Source organism: Sciurus vulgaris, assembly GCF_902686455.1.
Source record: "Sciurus vulgaris genome assembly, chromosome: 10".
NCBI lineage: Eukaryota > Metazoa > Chordata > Mammalia > Rodentia > Sciuridae > Sciurus > Sciurus vulgaris.
Window position 1 is genome coordinate 1,287,879 of NC_136470.1, and position 18,902 is coordinate 1,306,780.

General features: G+C 58.8%; 1 protein-coding gene and 1 long non-coding RNA gene across 3 annotated transcripts in view; one reads left to right on the top strand and one right to left on the bottom strand.

The window, feature by feature from the left end:
- Positions 1 to 18,902, top strand: part of LOC306637907 — an 81,682-nt gene that overhangs the window by 44,790 nt on the left and 17,990 nt on the right. The window lies entirely within an intron of this gene.
- Positions 2,214 to 18,902, bottom strand: part of SLX9 (SLX9 ribosome biogenesis factor) — a 34,951-nt gene continuing 18,262 nt past the window's right edge. Inside the window, exons 3-6 of one of the 2 annotated variants that reach the window (XM_079100786.1) lie at positions 16,305 to 16,373; positions 10,542 to 10,689; positions 5,898 to 5,963; positions 2,214 to 3,735 (exon numbers count right to left, since the gene is read on the bottom strand). In XM_079100786.1, coding sequence (XP_078956912.1) covers positions 3,612 to 3,735; positions 5,898 to 5,963; positions 10,542 to 10,689; positions 16,305 to 16,373 — 407 coding nt within the window. In that variant the 3' untranslated portion in view covers positions 2,214 to 3,611. The remainder of the gene's footprint in view (positions 3,736 to 5,897; positions 5,964 to 10,541; positions 10,690 to 16,304; positions 16,374 to 18,902) is intronic. The other variant, XM_079100787.1, reaches the window with a different exon arrangement.

The window sequence follows — 18,902 nt, forward strand, 5'->3', positions numbered from 1 at the left end:
AAGGCCTGGTGGGCCTGGGAGGGCTGGCCCCTGGCTCCAGAGCCTGTTTCAAGTGCTGTGGATCAGAGAATTGAGGCCCCAGCCTCCAGGAGGCTTGCACGGACCCCAAAGTCTCTGCATCTGTTATTCTAGGAAGAAACATCTGGATTCAGAAACACAAGTTGACTGCTCATTTTTCTGAGTGATCTACAAAGTTCTGACATTTTGACTTCAGTCGAAAGGAAGACTCAGACACAATCCAGCACCAGGAGTGGATCTGTAATTCTTTTAACTCATATTATTTTCACACCTTTAGAAGAACAATACAGGCAAACCAGGATGCTTTGACTTTGAAATAGGGCAGGGTCTAGGAGGCAGCCAGCACCTCCCAAGGTTTCAGATGATGTTATCACCATATAAGGAACATTCCAGAAGCAACACGCCTGCCGTGTGTTCAGCACTTGGCACCCGAGCGGCACAGGAGCCTCATGGGTGTGTCCACCCAGGCCTGACCCCAGGCTGGAAGCCACATCCGTGTGGGTGTCTTGCCCACCTCCAGCTGTGCTGTGAGCCACTGCCTACCTGTTCCCTGACATCTCACAGGCCTTCACTCAACAGCCATACTGTGGCCCAGGCTGGACGAGCCAGAGAGTGTGGACAGGGCGGTCATGCCTCCAACATGCCTCCTGCTGCTTCCAGGAACCCCCAGTGCGCCCCTGCCCTGGCTCTAAGCGAATGGAGATGCAGGGGAGAACTGCTGGGGACAGGGAGCCAGGTCAGGGCGGGTCCCCCAGGCTGCCTTCCCTGGAGATGCCCAATGCTGTGGATCTGTGCTCAGGAGTAGAGGGACACACCCAGCACCGGACCTTCATGTACACCATGTGCGGGAGCGGAGCGTGCTGGGGAAGGGCAGGGATGTGGGCTTGTCACTCAATCTCGAGGAGGGAGCCCTGCTGCGGCCGGCGGTGGTGCCCCTGCCTCCCAGCCCAGCCCCTCTGCAGGGCCCCTTCCTACAGCCCCAAGCCCAGCTCTGCCACGTGCAGGTCCTCCCCAGTGCTCATCAGCGCCCTTCCTCTCTGCCCCATGATGCCATGTGTCACCAGCAGGGACAGAGGCCTCTGAAACCTCAGTGCCCTCTGGACACGGTGCACGCCTGCAATCCCAGGGGCTGAGGCAGGATCAAAAGTTCCAGGCCAGCCTCAGCCCTAGCAAGACCCTGTCTCGAAAACTAAGAGCTGGGTGCAGCTCAGGGGTAAAGCACCCTGGGTTCCATGGTCAGGAGGAAGACACCCCGACCCAAGGATACCTCAAGATCCACCCCACCGAGGACCTCAGAACGCGACCAAACCTGGGAACAGGAGCCATGCAGACATGATGAGTTAAGATGAGGTCACAGGGAGCGGGCTGTGGCAGGTGTCCTAAGACCAGACAGACAGGGATGCGGCTGAAGCCACAGGACACCCCTGGTTGCCAGCAACACCAGGAGCCAGAGTAGGGAGGGTGGCTGGCTCCTGGGAGCACCCGTGGGCCCAAGACCCCGTCCAGCCGCATGTGCCGCAGGCCCATTCCGCAGCACCCTCAGCAGTCCAGCAGCCACAGGAGAGCTTGCGCTGCATCCTGCCAAGGTTGCCAGCTGGGCACTAACTGCAGTTCTGACCTCGGCATTTGCCATGCACAAGGGATTTACTGAGACGGGACCCTGCCCAAAGCCGAGCGCGTCTGTAATTGGCCACCGCAGTCCCGTGCGCTGTTTGGCATGGGAGGTCTGCTGAGATACGGGGCCCAGGCACAGGCCTGGACTATGGCAGCGGCAATGGTGTGATGGGCAGAGACTCCTTCCTGGGGATTGTGTCGGGGTGCTGGGTGTAGCTGTGAGGTCTGGGGCTGCTGAGCCCTGGTCCCCTCGCCCCCTGTCCCTAGACCTGCACAAGGCTCCCTTGCAATGGGCAGGCACAGGCCAGTTCAGGACAAGCGGGTGATGGGCCTGCCTGGAGCCCCCAACTAGCACTGGCCCTTCCCCCAGGCAGGCAGCAGCTGGCTGGCCACTGCTGACAAAATACCAGGAGGACCTGAGGGGCCATTCTGTCGGGCAGCTCTGTGGTCACCGGCTGTGCTTCAGGCCTGCGTTGGGAGGCGCCGGGGAGGAGGGCTAGGGTCCCGACACCCCTTCAGGGGACCCCACGCCTGACCTCACCACAGCACCAGGACTCTGGAGGGCCAGCGTGGACAGCGCTGAGGTGCTGGGGCAGGGTCTGCGGCTCTGCAGGCACCGTGGCCCTGCGGGCCCCAGGGGCTTTCACCTGCTCTGGACACCCAGGACTAGTGGAGGAACCCTGAGGAGCACGGAGCACCAGGCAGCACCTCAGCTTCCTCTCACAAGACGGAGGTGACCCGGGACTCATCCTGCAGCCACGGTCAGGCTCCAGTGCCCTCCACACAGGGAGGCGCACCTGCTGCTTGGGGAAGAACAGGCGGCCTGTCCTGCCCAGAGACTCTGCCTCCACGAGGTGCCCCAGCAGCACAACACTGGCTCTTGGGGTCCCAGCTCCTGTGCAGAGGGAGGCAGCGTCCGCTGGGTGGCTGGAGGCCGCAGGCGAGGGGATGCCACCCCGCTCCTCTTCTGTGAGTGCCCCACGGCCCTGGCTCCTATCCTTGCTCCCAGCAGCTGGAGGCTGGTTTCCCAGCCTATGGTTTGCTCTCCCAGGTAGGACCCCAAAGGCAGCCCTGTTCCCAGGCAGGAGCCAGGGCCCCTGCCCCTGAGAGATGCATCGCCAGAGAGTGGCCATGTGCCAGGACAGCCAGGTTGGACGGAAGTCATCTGAAGACCAGGAAGCCACAGGTTTTGTCTTAAAACAGCACATTTTGAACACATGTTCCCTAGGAAAGACCTCAGGCTATACCAAAAAGCATGAAGAAGACAGTCACCTGCCACCCGGCCACCGAGCCACACTGGGTGTGGTACCAACAGGCCTGTCTGCTGCCTCATCTGTTCCTGTCCAGAGAAGGCACCAGCCCTCACTGGGCAGCCTGAGTGCAAGGCATCTGCACCCCAGGTCAGAGCTGGCGGTGAGCAGCCGGGTGCAGAGCCGTTGAGGAGCCCCGTGGAGGGGAGGCCCCGGGAGGCAGGGAGGGTGTGGCCGGGGCGGGAGAGCCCAGGACTGCGGCAGCCCCAAAGCAGCCGTGCAAGAGTTCGCCAAGCAGGCCCTGTGCCCAGGGCCCTCCCTGGATCAGGTGGCTGCAGCAAGACTCCTCCAGATGTGCTGTGGCCGCAGGAGGGCACTGCCGGGAGCTGCTTGTGATGGTCAGGCAGTGAGTACAGGCTCCGCAAGCCACTGGTGGCCACCACAGGGGGCGTGGCTTGTCCTGAGGGGAGTGGGCAGCTGTCCTAGGGTGTGCCCAGCCACAGGAAATGCAGGAGAGATTCTGAAGTGGAAGTGGACCCATGAGAAGGACCTGGGGACACGGAGGAAGAAGTCCATGAAGTCCTCCATTTATTCTCAAGACTGCTCTTCAAAGACCTGGGGGAGGATGTCCATCTACGCTTGGGGGACAGTCCGAGAGCAGCCAGCCCTCTGTGGGTGCCTGTGTCCACCTGTGTGTCCATCAGAGCTCACAGCACACCACTGTCCTGGTCAAAGCTGGCCGCCGCCCTCCAGCTGCATTTGGAGAGCCAGCTGCCGCCCTATGGCCAGCAGGGGGCTGGCTCTGTAGGCTGGGCTGGCCAGCAGCTCCTGAAACCGGGTCCTTTCTTCTTCACTGAAAGAATGGAGACCAGAGGTCAGCAGGGGGCAGGCAGGAGTCACCCCAGGCCCCGCAGAGAGGGGAGCCAGAAAAGCACTTAATACCCCAGGACAGACAGGACCAACCTCTCCCCATAGCCCAGACACTGGAGTGGACAGCAGAGGCCTGTGGCCACGTTCAAGGTGGTGCTCAGTTCTCAGGAACTCCCGGCAGGCAGGCAGGCAGGCCCTGGAGTCTCCACAGCCCCAGGCCCATCGCAGAGTTTGCAGTGGGGGTCGCCCAGTGGGGCAGGGGCTGGGAGGGGGAGCAGCAGAGCACACGCCCAGACCCACGGCCTCACAGCTGCCTCTCCCGCCATCCCAAGCAGATGCACACCGGAGCCTCCAGCAGGGGAGGACACCCTGTAAGTAGAGGCCACTCCAAGGACCCAGGCGCCATGAGACAAGTTGGCACAGCCCCAGCCCAGCCTGGCCCTGCAGCCAGGCCCTCTCACCCGTTCTCTCTAGCCCAGCATGGTGTGCCACCCCCCAGGAGAGCTCTGCAGTCCGCGCTCCAGCCAGGTGCCTGGGGATGACAAAGGCGACCAAGCGCAAACCCCACCATGAGAACACAGCTGGTGGCTCCAGGGACGGCCTGGGAGGGGGGGAGAGGGCCAAGCCATCTTCAGCCTTGCCTCTGGAGACTGGGGTTGCCAGTGTTAACTGACGCCTCAGGCCCTGCAGCACGAGGCCACCAGGGCCACATCCTCCTACCGTTGTCATCTTAGCCAGGGCAAGACCACTGGGGTCTAGTCCAAAGGCAAGGAGTAAAGAGCCTCCGTCGCAGGACGCTGCTGCGCGCAGCACGGGCTCCTGGTCCCTGCAGCTGGGTCAGGTCTTGGGAGTCACACTGCACCACTGGGGTGCCCATCCACCTGAGGACAGCCCCTTCCTCAGCCTGGTGACATGGTAACGGATGCAGGGCTCAGAGCACCTGCCCCCAGGAGCACTGAGACAAGCTCCCAGCCACAGCCACCAGGGCACAGCCTGCCTGAGCATGCCGGGTGGGGCACACCCGTCCCCCAGGTCTTGGGGTCAAGGCAACCGTTTGCTCAGTGATCTGAGCACCCCATGAGTACTGGCAAAGTACCACGGATGTGGAAGGGAACCCAGAATTCTGATTTCAACCCAGGTAGTAAACAAGTTGCTTCCTCTTCCTCCTCCAATACTGCACACAAGTAACAGGAAGCCAAACTCGACCTAAGGAAGCCAGGGGTCACGACTCTGAGCCGCCTCCAAATGCAGCGGTGGTCAACAGGGACAGGGGAGCTGCTGGGCACCACACACACAAGGCTGGAGCTGGGCAAGTCCTAAGAAGCAACTGACCACCCTGGTCACCCCCTGCAGAGGCAGCTGCCCTGGGCAGGCTGGGCCCCAGGAGAGGCTGGGACAGGGAGCAGCCAGCCACAGGCTCGGTGCCCATGAGATGGTTCTTGTCTCCAGAAACTGCCTTCAAAGCTGCTGAGGAAGAAGTTGGTTCAAATTAGCACAAAATCTATAAAAAGACACAAACTCAGGGCCAGAAAGTGTCCAGAGTGAAACGGGTTAGAGGAGGCTGTGGGAGAGAGATAGGGAGGCCCAGCCAACACCAACGCTCCAGAGAAGAGCCAGGAGACGTGGGCCCAACTCACCATGAGCTTCCACCAGCAGCATCAGCGGGGCTGACCACACACTGAGCAAAGGGCCTCAGCACAACTGAGGAAGAGTGTCTGCACGAGGAACCGCCTCAGCAGGACACCCCAAGACAAAGGAAGCAGAGAGGCCACCACAGTGTGGGACAGGGGCACCCTGGAGCCAGCGTGGCCAAGGATTTCTCTCAGGCTAACACCTGGTCCCCACTTCTGCAGACAACAGGGTGCTGGCCCTGCTGATGGGTTCCTGGCCCCACCAACGGGGGCTCACTGCAGCCAGGGAGGGGCGCGGCTGCAGAAGCACCGTAGGCACACGCCCCACCCAGCGGGGGAGGAAGGGCAGGGGCAGGAGCAGCAACGACCCAGGCCCGGTTCTGGGAGCACTGCCCGCGGGCAGCGGCCGAGCACTCAGGGTGGGGCTGCCGCCGGAGCCACTGCAGCCAAGACCACCACGCCCAAAGTCACAGTGGGAAGCAAGCAGAGCCACAGGTGGCCAGGCGGTACTCACAGTAGCTGCCGTCTCTGGGTTGCGCTCATGCGGCTGAGCTCAGCCGGCCTGGGTTTGCTGCTTACCCTGTTGGGGACAGAGAGGCCGTGTCAGCCCAGAACCCACTTCACCCCAAACCTGCCCTGAGTGCACATGCTCCCTGTTTCTTGGACCAGATGCTGTGTGGCTCACCCAGGCCCAGCCTCACCACTCTGTCGGGAGCTAATGCCACATCTGGGAACCTGTCTCACCACTCAAGGCTCCTATGTGACACAGAAGGGGTGATGACCCCAGGAGACTGGGTTCCCCTCCACCCACTAAGCCTCAGCCAAGAACAAGCCATCCAGAGGGTCAGCCCAGTCAGGACCCTGGGCCCAGGTGATGCAGTGGGCCTGACCCTGCCAGGGCAGAGCCTGCTTGGGAAGTCTACGCAACTGCTGCCAAGGTGGGCAAGTCCCCAACATCTGCCATCTGTCCTCTGACCTCTCTCGAGGGCCATGTCCTGTGACCGTGGAGTGCTGCACCTGCCACCATGCTGTGACCTCTTCCCCCCGCGCAGGAGCCGAGGAATGCTCCAGACAAGGGAGATGTTGCCCACCACGAGGCCAGGGCACAGGCCAGGCCTCCACAACGCAGTGTTCCCTGCGACCCTTCAAACCACCTCAGGGGGCCTGCCTGGAGGCCTGCAGCTCCTCGGGCAGTGGCGAGGCAGCCCTGCCCACAGCCCTGCAGTCAGGAGAGAGGCAAGACCGTGGTACGACGCCACTGGGCTTCTTCCCAGCAAGCAGCCAGTCCACAAGACACCACCAAGATGCCAGGCAGAGGCAGACACCCGCAGAGGGAGGCGGCCCAGGAGAGGACAGAAAAGCACTGAGCCCCAGGCCAGCACCTAAATTTAGCCCACAGAACAGGAGACATAATTTCTTATTCATGTTTCTTTTAAAATATGAATGAAAGACATTTCGTGTCTACTCAGAACAGTGCCCAAGCGCCCTCTTTCCATCAGCCAGCCCTGGCCATCTAGGAAAGGACTGTGGGGCTTGCGTCCATTTCCTGCCCAAGTGCTGGGGAGGCCCCTGGTGTCCTGGGCCCCTGCCTGCTCATCCCTCCAGGGGCCCAGGAACCACCCGACCAGACAGAGGCGAGTTGCGCAGGCGGCAGTGGGGCTGGGCACCTCCAGGGAGCTTCTCCCTCCAGGGTGCCTAGCTGGCTCCTCAGCTCGCTGGCTTGGTCGGGGAGAGCTGGAAAGGAGGCCCAGGGCCACTCCAAGCCTCATAGCACAACGCTGGGCCACAAGAGGCCCCACAGGGCCCAACGTGGAGTCGAAGTGTCCTTTCGCGCACTGCCCAGCGTGCTGCTGCTCACAGCCTTCCCAGAGGATCTCATCTTTTACTGTTGACACACCAACTCCACCCCAGGGACCATGTGGGCACTGCACCTCGTGGGCATCTGCTGGGGCAGCTACTCGGGGGGGGGCACGTGGAGGACACCACGAAGACTTGTTTGGATAGAGAGATCCAAACTTCCCACAACCTCCCCGTGAGCACTGCTGAGCCAATCAGCGCTGGGGAGCGGACCAGGCCATGCGACCCGGGGAACCAGGACACAGGGCTGCCCATCACCCATCTCCTCCAGCCTGCACCCAGGATAAGGGGTGGGGGCTGGTTGGCAGGGCTAGCCGTGCGACGTGCCTTCCGGTCAGCCTGGCGTGACCTGTGTCTATAGGACCCTTCCTCTTCCCTGTGAGAATCAGGCCTTGGACTGAAGGTGTGGAAGGTCAGGTGGAGAGAGGTTCCAAAGGTGTGAGGACCCTTGGGGCTGATCCCCAGTGACCCTGGTTTGTTAATGAGGCTGGTGGTCACTGTGAGGTACCCGGGGCCACAGGGCACAATGAGGGAGCCGAGGTGGAAAGCTCCTGGTTCTGTCCTGGGCAGAGAGGGCCAATGCTGGGAAAGCCGTGTACCCCGACCCCGTGAGGAGGGGATGGCTGGAAGCCCACTGGCCTCCCTGCATTCTGCCACTCATCTTGATGGTTCAGCTGGTTTTAGCTTCTGCTGTACAGACTGTGACCACGGGCCTAGCAGCTCTTTGGGAGTTCAGCAAGTCCTGGAGGTCACCAAGCCCAAAAGTAAGCAGTCTTGAGCTAACCCTGGCAGCTGGTGCTAGAAGAGGAGTCTCAGGAACCACTCCCTGCCAACCGCACGAACGTGCCCGCTGGCACACACACAGCGGTGTCTCTGCCAGCTGAGAGGCTGGTAAGCACTGACTCCCTGGAGTGACCTGGTGTCGCCCTCCTCTGAGACAGGGAACTCTTGGAGAAGCGGCTGGTGCTGTGCCTGGGCAGCACACGAGCCCCAAGCACCTGCTGCAGGCTGCAAGTGAGAGGCCCTCAGAGGCACACCCAGTGACCCCACAGAGGGGCAGGGCGGAGTGACCCAGGAACCCAGCAGGAGGCTGGGACAGCCTCAGTAAGAGGAGGAGGCAGCACTGGACTAAAGCTCAAGTATGAAACACACGTGCAAGTCCACACTGCTGTAAGCCAGCAGCTGGTCAGCAAGCAAGCAGGCAACAAAGCCCCCACTGCAGCAGAAGCCCACCTAACATCTGCAGACCCTGTGTCCTCAGGAGCAGGAGCACCGCTCCCCACCTGAGCAGGGGCTGTGCAGAGACACCGACGGAAGGGAGGGTCACCCAGAGAGACCTGCTGAGCACGCCTCCCCAGGGGGCCCAGGTGCCAGGCATCATGATGCCCAGCTGGGTTGGTGTGTGCGCCTGGCAGGATGTCATGGAAGTGGCACATCACCCCTGGAGCTTCCTCCTGACAACCCACAACCTACTCCATGCACAGGCGCATCAGATACAGCCATCTAAGGACACCTGAGAAAGTGCCCAACTCGCCCACCTCAGGACGGTCAAAGTCAAGGCCAGGAGGCGGCTAAGGAGACATGAGGGCCAAATGTCACGTGCTGCCCCGATGGGATGCTGGGCAGGAGGGGACTTCAGGGAGTGTCGCCTGAAGTTCACTAGCGCTCTGGCCACACTGCAGGACCTCCGTGGTGAGGATGGCAGCAGGGGCTGCAGACAGCGAGCTGGGGGCGAGGCCCACAAGGTGAGCTCTGCCCTGGCCTGAAGCTGCTCAAGTGGAGAGTCTTCAAACGGCCTCCCAGAGCCAAGATGCCCACCACCTCAGGTGCTGAGGAGGGCGAGAAACCCAAATGAAGAGGCAGCTACAGAGAATGCTGTCCCGGCTGGGCAGGTGGGACCACCCTCCCACACAGCAGCCCACCCGGCGTCCTGGGCAGCCCTCCACACCCCCACACCCCTCCTTGGCTGGCTGGCTGGCTGGCGGGCTGTTTATTCGGCTCTCTTCCTGCTGGGAGCCAAGCACATTCTTCAGATGAGAAAACTGAAAAGAGGGAAGGGACCCTTGACCGGGGTCACATTTTTTGCTCCAGAACCAGGAATGGAATCTGCACTGCTGGCGCTGTCCAGCCATCCAGTCAGCCCGGGGCAGCTCCTCGTCCAGACCAAATGTTCTGGGAGCTTCTGTGTCGGGAAGCCAGGCTGTGCTCATCTGGCTCCGTGGCGTGTCACCCACCAGCCCTGTGAAAGGGCGGGTCCCATGTTAACTGCACACAGCCCCTGCTTCTCCTCAGATGGAGATGCAGTAGGAGAAAGATCATTTTTAAAGAGGCAAAATTAGAAGTGACAGAAATAGAGGATGAAAGTCCAGCAACCGTGACAGAACAGAAAGCCCCAACGCTGCCCATCTGTCCCCAGCACAGAGGCGAAGCTCCTCAGCCTCAAGCCCCTGCCGACTCGTGACCAGGCCAGGCCTGCCCTGCCCCTCGCCTCCCTCGACTGCCCAAGGAGGACGAGCTAGGCTCTGCGCCCCAAGACTGCAGGCAGGTCCCCTCTCACACTGAGCACCCCAGCCTGGTGCAGCGTGCCTGCCCTCCAGGGTGATCTTCACCAGAAGCCAGAGGCCTTCGTGGTTGCACTCTTGGCACAGGAGTATCGGGAGGTGAGATGGCTGGACCCTCAACCGAATGGCCGCGGGTGGTCACTGCAGGCGCACGGCGCCTCCTCCCCACAGCCCGTCTCTCCCTGCTTGCTGGCCGCCTGAACAGAATAGCACTCCCCCCATGCCCTTCCACCTCCACGTCCTGCCTCACCGGAGGCCCAGAAGGAGGGAGCCAGCCATCCACCAACTGAGACCCCAAAACCATGAACCCAAACCTCCCCTCCTCTGTTGTTCCTGTCAGGTATTTTGGTCACAGGAACTAAGCCAGGGAGGGAGAGTGCTGTCTGGTGGCTAGCGAAGGTCAACTGGAAAATGGACACAGTGAGCGCAGTGGGAAGAGCAGGGAGAAGCATGGCACCTGCAGAGCCCTGAGTAGGCTGGGCATGTGTGCAGGGCTATGAGAGCATGCCCAGGGCTGCGGTGAGACCAGCAACACCGGGGCAGCTGTCTGTGGGCTGCCCCTGCCAGGGGCTGGAACTCATCCCCCAGAGCCACACTGGCTCGAGGCTCGCTCACAGGTGTCAGGGTCCCAGGTCAAGCACGCTGCAGCGCTGGCTCATGGTCCCTGCCCACTTCCTTCCCTTTGGACACACGTCCTCTGGCCACAGCTCTGGAAGGGCCAGCCTGTGCAGGATACTCACCCTCTCGTGTGCTGCCGGCTGCCTGCCTCCAGCTCCTGAAGCTCCGGCAGAGCATCCCTCAGGGGGTGCAGGTCCCCCACCACAGCTGTGGCCCTCCGTCTCCGCTCCTCCTTGAGCTTCTGTTCAGCCAGCTTCAGGGCTTCAATTTCTGAGGCAGAGGAGACAGGAGTTAGACACAGAGGAGATGCTGAATCACAAGCACACAGCTCAGAGCCCTCAGTGGCTGCCTATGGCGACATACCCAGAGGGGCCCACACTCAGGTCCCACCAGTACCCTGACCCTGGCTGGGCCTCCTCCACGCAGGCAGGCAATACCCCATCTCCTGCTGTCCCCCACACTCCACTCCTGAGGCCTGGGCGAGGGCGGCTCTGAGTTATTGTTCCCCTTAAGCACAGAGGCACGCTTTTTAATTACAGGGCTGACTATGAGCCTGGAGTTGTGGCAGTGGGGACTGCTTCCTCTGCACAGGGACACTGGCTCAGGGCCTGGGCACAGGGCTGGGGAGTGGGCACACAGGCGCAGAGAGACACACAGAGACAACAGCAAAGCTTGCCCTGGCTTAAACCTATAGGCTGCTGACAGGAGAGCCACGCTCCAGGCAACTAGGACCAGCATGGCGCCTCCATGAGCCTTCAGGAGGGAGAAAGATCCCACATGGGGAGTGGGGTGCACAGTGGGCCAAGCAGCATAACCCAGCGGCAAGCAGGGAAGGCATAGAGGTGGGGGCAAAGGGACAGGGCCAGAGGCACAAAGGGAAGGTGCAAGCTCCACCCGTACAAGGGACTGCAGGGCGTGGCAGCAGAAGGCACATCCTGGGATCTGATTTTCATCTGATGAAAACGTGCTGTCTGCATGCACGTGGCTGGCGGGAAGCGTGAAGACCCTGGACAAAACCGTCCTTCCCAGGTGCCCCAGCAGACAAGGCCCTGTCACTCAGCACTTCATCAAAACCAGTCCTTCTTCCTGGGAGCCAGCACATCCCGGAGAGCTGGACTGACCCTGGTAAAAGGAGGGCAGGGAGTGGGCAGGCTGCTCTTTGGCAAGCTCCCTTGGAGGCGCAGACCCCAGAACGAGGAAAGCAAGCAGAGGTCCGTCGTGCTCAGGAAGACAGACACAACACCCCACACGGCGGCAGAGGCACCGATGGGTGACGCACAGCAGGCAAGGGAGGTTCAGCCTCAGGGAGGCGGTGACCCCCCAGCCCCGGCTGCCGGGGACAGAGGTGAGAAGCCTGCCACTGCAGGAGAGCTGGGAACAGACAACGGACTTCACCACCAGCTGTGGTGAAGGTGGCTGAGTCCCCCAGCAGAACGAGCTCCGGGAGAGCCTGCCAGAGCCCACGACAGCCATCAGAAGACTCCAGGAGGGACTGGGCGTAGGGTGGGGACTGCAGCCTCATGGCACTCCCACCAGGAGGCTGGATGCCTAGACGGACAGACAAACGGTGGGACAGCACAGCGGGGGCCGTGTGGGCGGGCCCTCCTGCGTCTTCCTGATTTCCACGCTGCTGCCGTCTCAGGCAGCAGTCAGCAGGACTTTAAGCAGACCCCGAGCTCGTCTCGATGTTATTTTAAAACGACGACTCAGTGCGTACGAAAGGTCAAGACATGTTTTCAAGCAGAACCGGCAGCACGAGAACAGGATGCTGCATCTCTGACCCAGTTGCAGATGCGCCCGGCAGGGCAGCAGCATGAGCAGCAATGGCTGCAGAGAGCCGCGGCCGCCCAGCACCTCCTTCCACTGCTCCTGAGATCAGTCACAGGAAAACGGAACACCACAGCCCGAGCACAGAGCTGCCAGAGGCCGAAAAACCACGGGGAGAGCTGCTGACTTCAACGACATCTGACAGAAACCAAAACTATGGGGCCAGCGCTCACCTGCGGGGCTGGCGAACTTTAGCAAGTAACGAGGACGGGGGCAAGGAGCAGCCGAGTGGAGGGGCGCGTGTGGGCCCAGGAGGCCTGGAGGCAGCACGGGGACTCAAGAGGAACCCGGCAGACCCTCAAGGGCTGCTGTCGGCTGGCACCTCACCCCGGGCTGGAGCACCACAGCCCTGATGAGCTGGTGGCATCAGCAGGAGAGTGAGCGAAGCAGAGCGAAGGGACAGCGAGTGGCAGGGGCGGTGGGCACCAGGAGGAGGGGAGGACAGGGGACACGAGCTGGTCCTCACAGCCACGGGAGCAAGCCAGCGTGGCCCAAGGACAGGAGCAGAGCCGCATACTAACAGGAGTTCAACACACCTCAGCCAGGGGAAAACCCACACCCGCAAAAAACATGCAGTCCTAAAGATTCTAGAGAGTCCACAGAACAGCTCACAGACCTCACGCGATTCCTCCGAGATCACAGGACACAACTGTAATATTTTTTTTTAAAGTCTAAAAAAATCAGTAATATTTTTATATACTAGAAGTGAGAGAAAATTCCATTTACAATACCATTGAAAACTATAAAATACTGAGCAGTAAGTCTGTCTAAACAAGACACACACCCACAAAACCCCTCTACACTGAAAACTACATAACACTGATAATGGAGATTAAAGGAAGTCTGAATGAATGTTGAAACACACCACGTTCCTGGACTTGAAGAGCCAATATTGCTGCAATGGCAATGCTCCCCAAACTGACCTACGGTAGAACTCAACGCGATCCCAATCATAACCGCCGCTGCTGTTCTTAAAGAAGGTGATGTGCTGACGGGCAAGACCACATGGAAACGCCAAGAACACCCAGAGCAGCCTTCAGGCAGCGCCCCTGGGTGGAGGACGTGCACGCCTGCCCTCAGCCTCCTGCCGCAGCTGCCATGACCAAGACGGCACTGCCAAGGCGCAGCACAGACCCGTGGACAGACAGGCTCACGAGGCCTCTGGAGTGACAGCGCTCCAGTGAAGAAAGTCTTTATTACAAATGGCGCGGCAGCAACTGCGCAGCCCACACGCAGGCTGCAAAGGAAAGTGACCCCACCACTAACCCACAGCAAACAACGCAACGCAGACCAGACTACACAGCTTTCAAAAACACAGGGAACATCCTGGTGACCTGTTTTCTCAAACAGGTCACACAGCCCATGCCACATGATAAAATGTAAAAGAAACTCTCAGAATCAAACTCCTGTCATCATTGCTTGTTTCGTTTTGTTTTTTTAAACTAAGAAAACGAACAGGCAAACCATGGTCTGCAAGAAAATATTTGCAAAACTCACAACTGACCAAGGACTGCTCTCCAGGAACACGAAGAGGGTTCAGAGCTCAATAAGAAGAAGGCGAAGGCCTCGAGGAAAACGACCGTCACCGGAGACGAAGCGCCTGGAAAGCCTCTCCCACGGCAGTGAAGACCAGCCGCGCCGTACCAGGCAGGCGGCCGGCGGCCAGGCCTGAGGACACAGTTCCACAGAGGCAGGTGCCAGAGCCCACACTCAAGGCGCGGGGGGCACACGTGCACAGCCACTTCACACGTACGTCTGGCGGCTGCTTGTCACACTACACACCCCCTGACCAGACCCTCTATTCCTGAGTATTTACACAGAGGAAACGAAAACATGTCCACAGAGGACTGGAGAAGAAGGTTCATTACAGCCGTATTCACAGTGGCCAAAAACAGAAAAAGCCAGGTGCCCACCTGGAGACTGGGCCAGACAGGATGCCCCTTAGCCGAGAGGGGCTCGGGCCACGGCAACGTGCAGCCTGGCAGGAAGGCAGGCACAAGAGCACGTTCCACAGGGCTTGGCTCGCAGAGCCGCCCAGCCTGGCCTACAGCCACAGCCCACCACGGTGCTTCCGCTGGCAGCGGGGAGGGAACTGTCCGGAGGAGCATATCCCTGGGTGATGGGAAAGGTCAGTGCCCTGAAGGGGACTTCAGCCACACAGTGTTCTCACCTGTCAGGCACCACATTCACTGTATGTAAACACAATCTTCAAAAGGAAAAAAAGAAAAGGTGCCATGACCAACTGAACTCAAGCAGGATTATTCGGTGGGAAGCCTACTGAAGCCTGCTGGACACGTTAAAAAAGTGCCGCTGGACAGACGGACAGGAACGGATAAACAGTCACACGATGCAGTGTTAGCAGTAAAGTCTATGAGGTGAATACATGGGTGTTCCCTATAAAATTCTTCCCACTTTTCTGAATGAAGTTTTTGAAATAAAAAATATTAAGTAAAAACAACTTGGGAGATGTAGCCGGTGCTGAATCCAGAGGCCAACGTACAGTCTTTCATTTCTAATGGAAACAGATGAACCAGGCCATTCAAACGAGTCTAGAGAAAGCTGCACAGGAGATTAGCAAAACAGACGGTGATTTAGAAAACGAAGGAGTAGGAATGACAATTAAAATCACACATTTTCTGTACTGGACAAGATAGAACTTCACTAATCAGGAATGACAGGATGCAAAGAAAGACTGAGGAGAACACAGCAGACACACACCCTCCATTTGTCGTCAAGGCTGGGGGCTGACACCGTCATTTCATGGGAAGACACGAGCAGCAAAAATCAACTCCAAGCCTTAACAAAATGACCCGACAGAGAGATGAAAACTTACACATCCCCAAGATGTGTATGAACTACAGCCCAGCCAGGGGCAGTGGCCACGCCAGTACCAGTAGCCGCGCCTGTACCAGTAGCAACTTCACAGTCTAACGCAGGAGGATCCAAGTTCAAGGCCAACCTCAGCAACTTAGCAAGAGAGGTCTCAAAATAAAAAGGGCTGGGATGTGGCTCGGTGGTTAAGTGCCTCTGAGTTCAATCCCCAGTACCGAAAATTTTAAAAAAATTATAGCCCAGAAATGTTCAAGTCTGAATGGCCAGCACCCATTAACTTTTCCAGATCTACCTTACTAAGAGTACTTTGTATAACTTTATCACCAGGAATTGAGAAATAGAAAGTGAAGAAGTGGGGCTGGGGAGATAGCTCAGCTGGTAGGGTGCTTGCCTCACAAGCGCAAGGCCCTGAGTTCGATCCCCAGCACCGCAAAAAAAAAAAAAAAAGAAAAAAGAAAAAAGTGAAGAAGTGAATCATTTCTTAAAAAACATACAAAAAAGTGACAGAAAACATGAAATTAATAATTATGGAAGAAACTGACAAACTACCTTAAGTACTGCCTCTGAAAAACATAACTTTCTTTAAAATCTTCAAGAGTAACATGATCCACATTTCAGCATGTGAGAACATGAACAAGTTCCAAATTAATTTTACAAGGTTGGAAGAATAACACTAAAAACATAACCAAGAAAACAAATCACAAATAATTTTTTGCATTTTTCTAAGAAAGAAGAAAATCTTTAGAAAAACATTAGAAAGTATCCAGCACCATAAATAACTACATTTCTCAAACCAAAAGGAGTGAGAGGAGGCGTGGCCTGCCAGGAGAGGTCTGCAGCCCCTGCTGCTTTTGTAATTCAACGCTGCCTCACGGGAACCAGAAACAGGCCTTCAGCAACAAGGGGCCAGGCGCAGCAGCTTTCCGGGAGTGCTCGTGGAGGTGGGTGGCTGCGCCCCCCTCCAGGAGCACACTGCATGCTGCTGTGTTGACCAGCCTACCCAGCACCCTCCGGCACCTCAGTGGTCAGCAGGCCGCAGCAGTGGTCATGTGGCTGAGGGATCCCCTTGGGTGTCTGTCCCCTGCTCCTGGTGGGGTATCCCCAAGTGGGGAACAGGTCCAGTGTTTCTGGTGCATGCAGCAGCCTAGTCACATGATCGGGCAGAGGTGCCACTGGCTGAGAGCCAGGCTGGCGTGGGTGACCCAGCAGACAGGACATGGACTTACTCTGCAGCCAGCGCTCCCGACGCAGCCTCAGCTTCTCCTTCTTGGGCAAAATGGCCTTTGCCTCAGCACCTGAGGAGAGAGGGCATGTGGCAGGTGAGTAACAAGCGTCCAGACTGTTTCTGCTCAAACAGGACGGAGCCTAGAGCTCCCACCAGGAACCTAAAGTCGAGGTTGGGGCAGCGGTGCCCCACCCAGGAGGCCGTGCTCACAGCAGCTGGGCCTCAGCCCTCGGCCTGCACAGGACCCATGAAGCACTGGGGTGGCACAGTGTCGGCACAGCCAGGGAAGCTCTTCAAGCACCAGCATCCCTCGAAGGATATGGTCACGGACCCCTGGACGGCCCCAGAAAGCCCAGGCCAGCATTACTTACAAGGAAGACTTCCCTTTCTCTGTTCCACCCCAAGCTGACCTTCAGGACTGACTGCAGGACAGTCGCAGCCTAAGAGGGTGGTGGACAGCTCACAGGAGGGACCTCAAATGGGCAGAAGCCTGCAGAGGGGCAGCGGGCTCTCCGAGGCGCTATCCCTGAGAGCTTGGGTGGTCTTCAAGCCTGGACAGGAAGGCAGGTACCGCCCGGAGTCTGCTCTTGGCTACACCGCAGGGACAAGTGCTAGGGACTGAAGGAACACCACCTGCTAGCCCCACAGCCTGGAGGCTCCTGGGACTCCATCAGGAAGGCTGTCAGCCCACACCACGTCCCCAGGGAAGGAAGCAAGGAAGACTCCCGGGGGGTGGGGGCGGGTGGGGTGCTGAGGCGGCCAGGCGGACGCCTTCACTGTCCGGGATCCTCAACTCTGGCCTTGTGCCCACTGGCCACTCGTCTAGGGGATGAGAGAGCACTCAGCTGTCATCCTGCTGCTTGTCCCTTCCACACCAGAATGACCACATCCAAACGAAGAGCCACTTCAGCTGCCTCCCACGCCCCAGGTCTCCTACACCTGCTGCACCTCAGAGTGGATTCCAGAAGGAGAGCGCACTGTGCAGGGCGGGCAGTGGGAGTGGGGTGTGCTTCTCCAAGCTCAGACAAGCCAATAGCCTCTGGCTCTACAGATGCACTGGTCAAGGCGCCAGGTCCCAAGCCTGCTGGTCACTTCTCAAGGCAATGCACTGGGCAGAGCCCCACAAGGCTCCAGGGCAGTGGAAGCAAGCACAAGCCAGACCCCACCAGGGAAGGCTGCTAGTCACCTGGACAGTGAGGCCACAGCCACACTGCAGTGTCCCAGAGACCTGAGCCAGGGGAGCGCTGCATTCATTCAGGGACAACTGAGGGAAAGTTGGGGCAAAACGGGCTAGATTACAGACAAAGGTCAAGGGTCCAGCTCTGGAGAATTCCGTCTAGCTTCTGGTCAAGGGCTGCCAACTGAGTTACCACTGAGCTACATCCCCACCACCCCTCAGCCTCCAGGGTAGCTCTAACTTGGGATCCTCCTGCCTCAGTCTCCGGGTTGCTGGGAGTACAGGAATGCACCACTGCAGCCAGCTCCGACGTAAGTTCTTAGAAGACCAGGTTACAGACACAGATGACCTTGTGAGAAGAGGCTGTCTACAAGCCCAGGAGAGAGGGATCAGAAGAAACCAGGCTTGAGAGACAGTAAACTGTCATTTCGGCCACAGGTTCTGTAATGCTGCTGAGGCAGCGGAGCAGCTGGAGACACCCACCTTCCCAGGAAAGACCCACAGCACTCTGCTCTCCACCCTCAGCCAGGCACAGGCCTTGCCTCCCCAGGCATCCATGAAGGCAGAGGGCCACTCTGTGAGCTCATGCTGACTACCTAAAGCCACTCGGAAGACTGGCCACACTTCAGTCAGGACGCTGAAGAGCCGGGTGGGGTGCTGCTCGCCTGTGATCCCAGTGACTGGGGGGCTGAGGCGTAAGCAGCTTAGTGAGACCCACCTCAGAAGAACAGGAAGGCTGGGATGCAGCTCAGTGGCAGAGCACTCCTGGGTTAAATCCCCAGTCCCCCCAAAAAAGAATCCGATAAACTGGCCCCACTTCCCAAATGGGAAAACCAAGGCTCAAGAGGGGCAGTAACTTGTCCAGCGTCATGGGGAGCTGTTGTGGATGAGGACCTCGATGCAGCGTGGCAGCTGAGCCCTGGTCACAGAGGTAGGGAAGTCTCAGTTTGGGCTGCGCTCAAGGGACCATGCTGTTGAAGGGATGCGGGGACACGGGATTTGGAAGTTTAGTCCCTCAAATAAACCAAGACACAAGATATGTTTGTAGGAGTAGCTTCTCCAAGCTACAAGAAAATGCACTTGGCCCCAAAGTGCAAGATATGGGACTTTCCAGGCCCATCCTGACCACCCGCCCCCAGTGCAGAGAGAGACCTGGGGCAGGACCAAACATCATGTGCTCTGTGGTGACCTCGGCTAGGCCTGCCCACGTTAACCAGAAGTTAACTGATAGCTGGACACAGGTTGGACAAGTCAGTCATGCAGAGGGCTGAGCAATGCCATCTGGAGCCTAGGGCAGCTCTCAGACTCACACTGAAGACAATCACAGCTCAGGCGGTGCCTAAAGAGGTAGAGCCAGTCAGGGGACAATGCCCGTGACCAATGAAGCACTTTCTGGTCCTTGGTGCAGAAGCAGGACTGAGT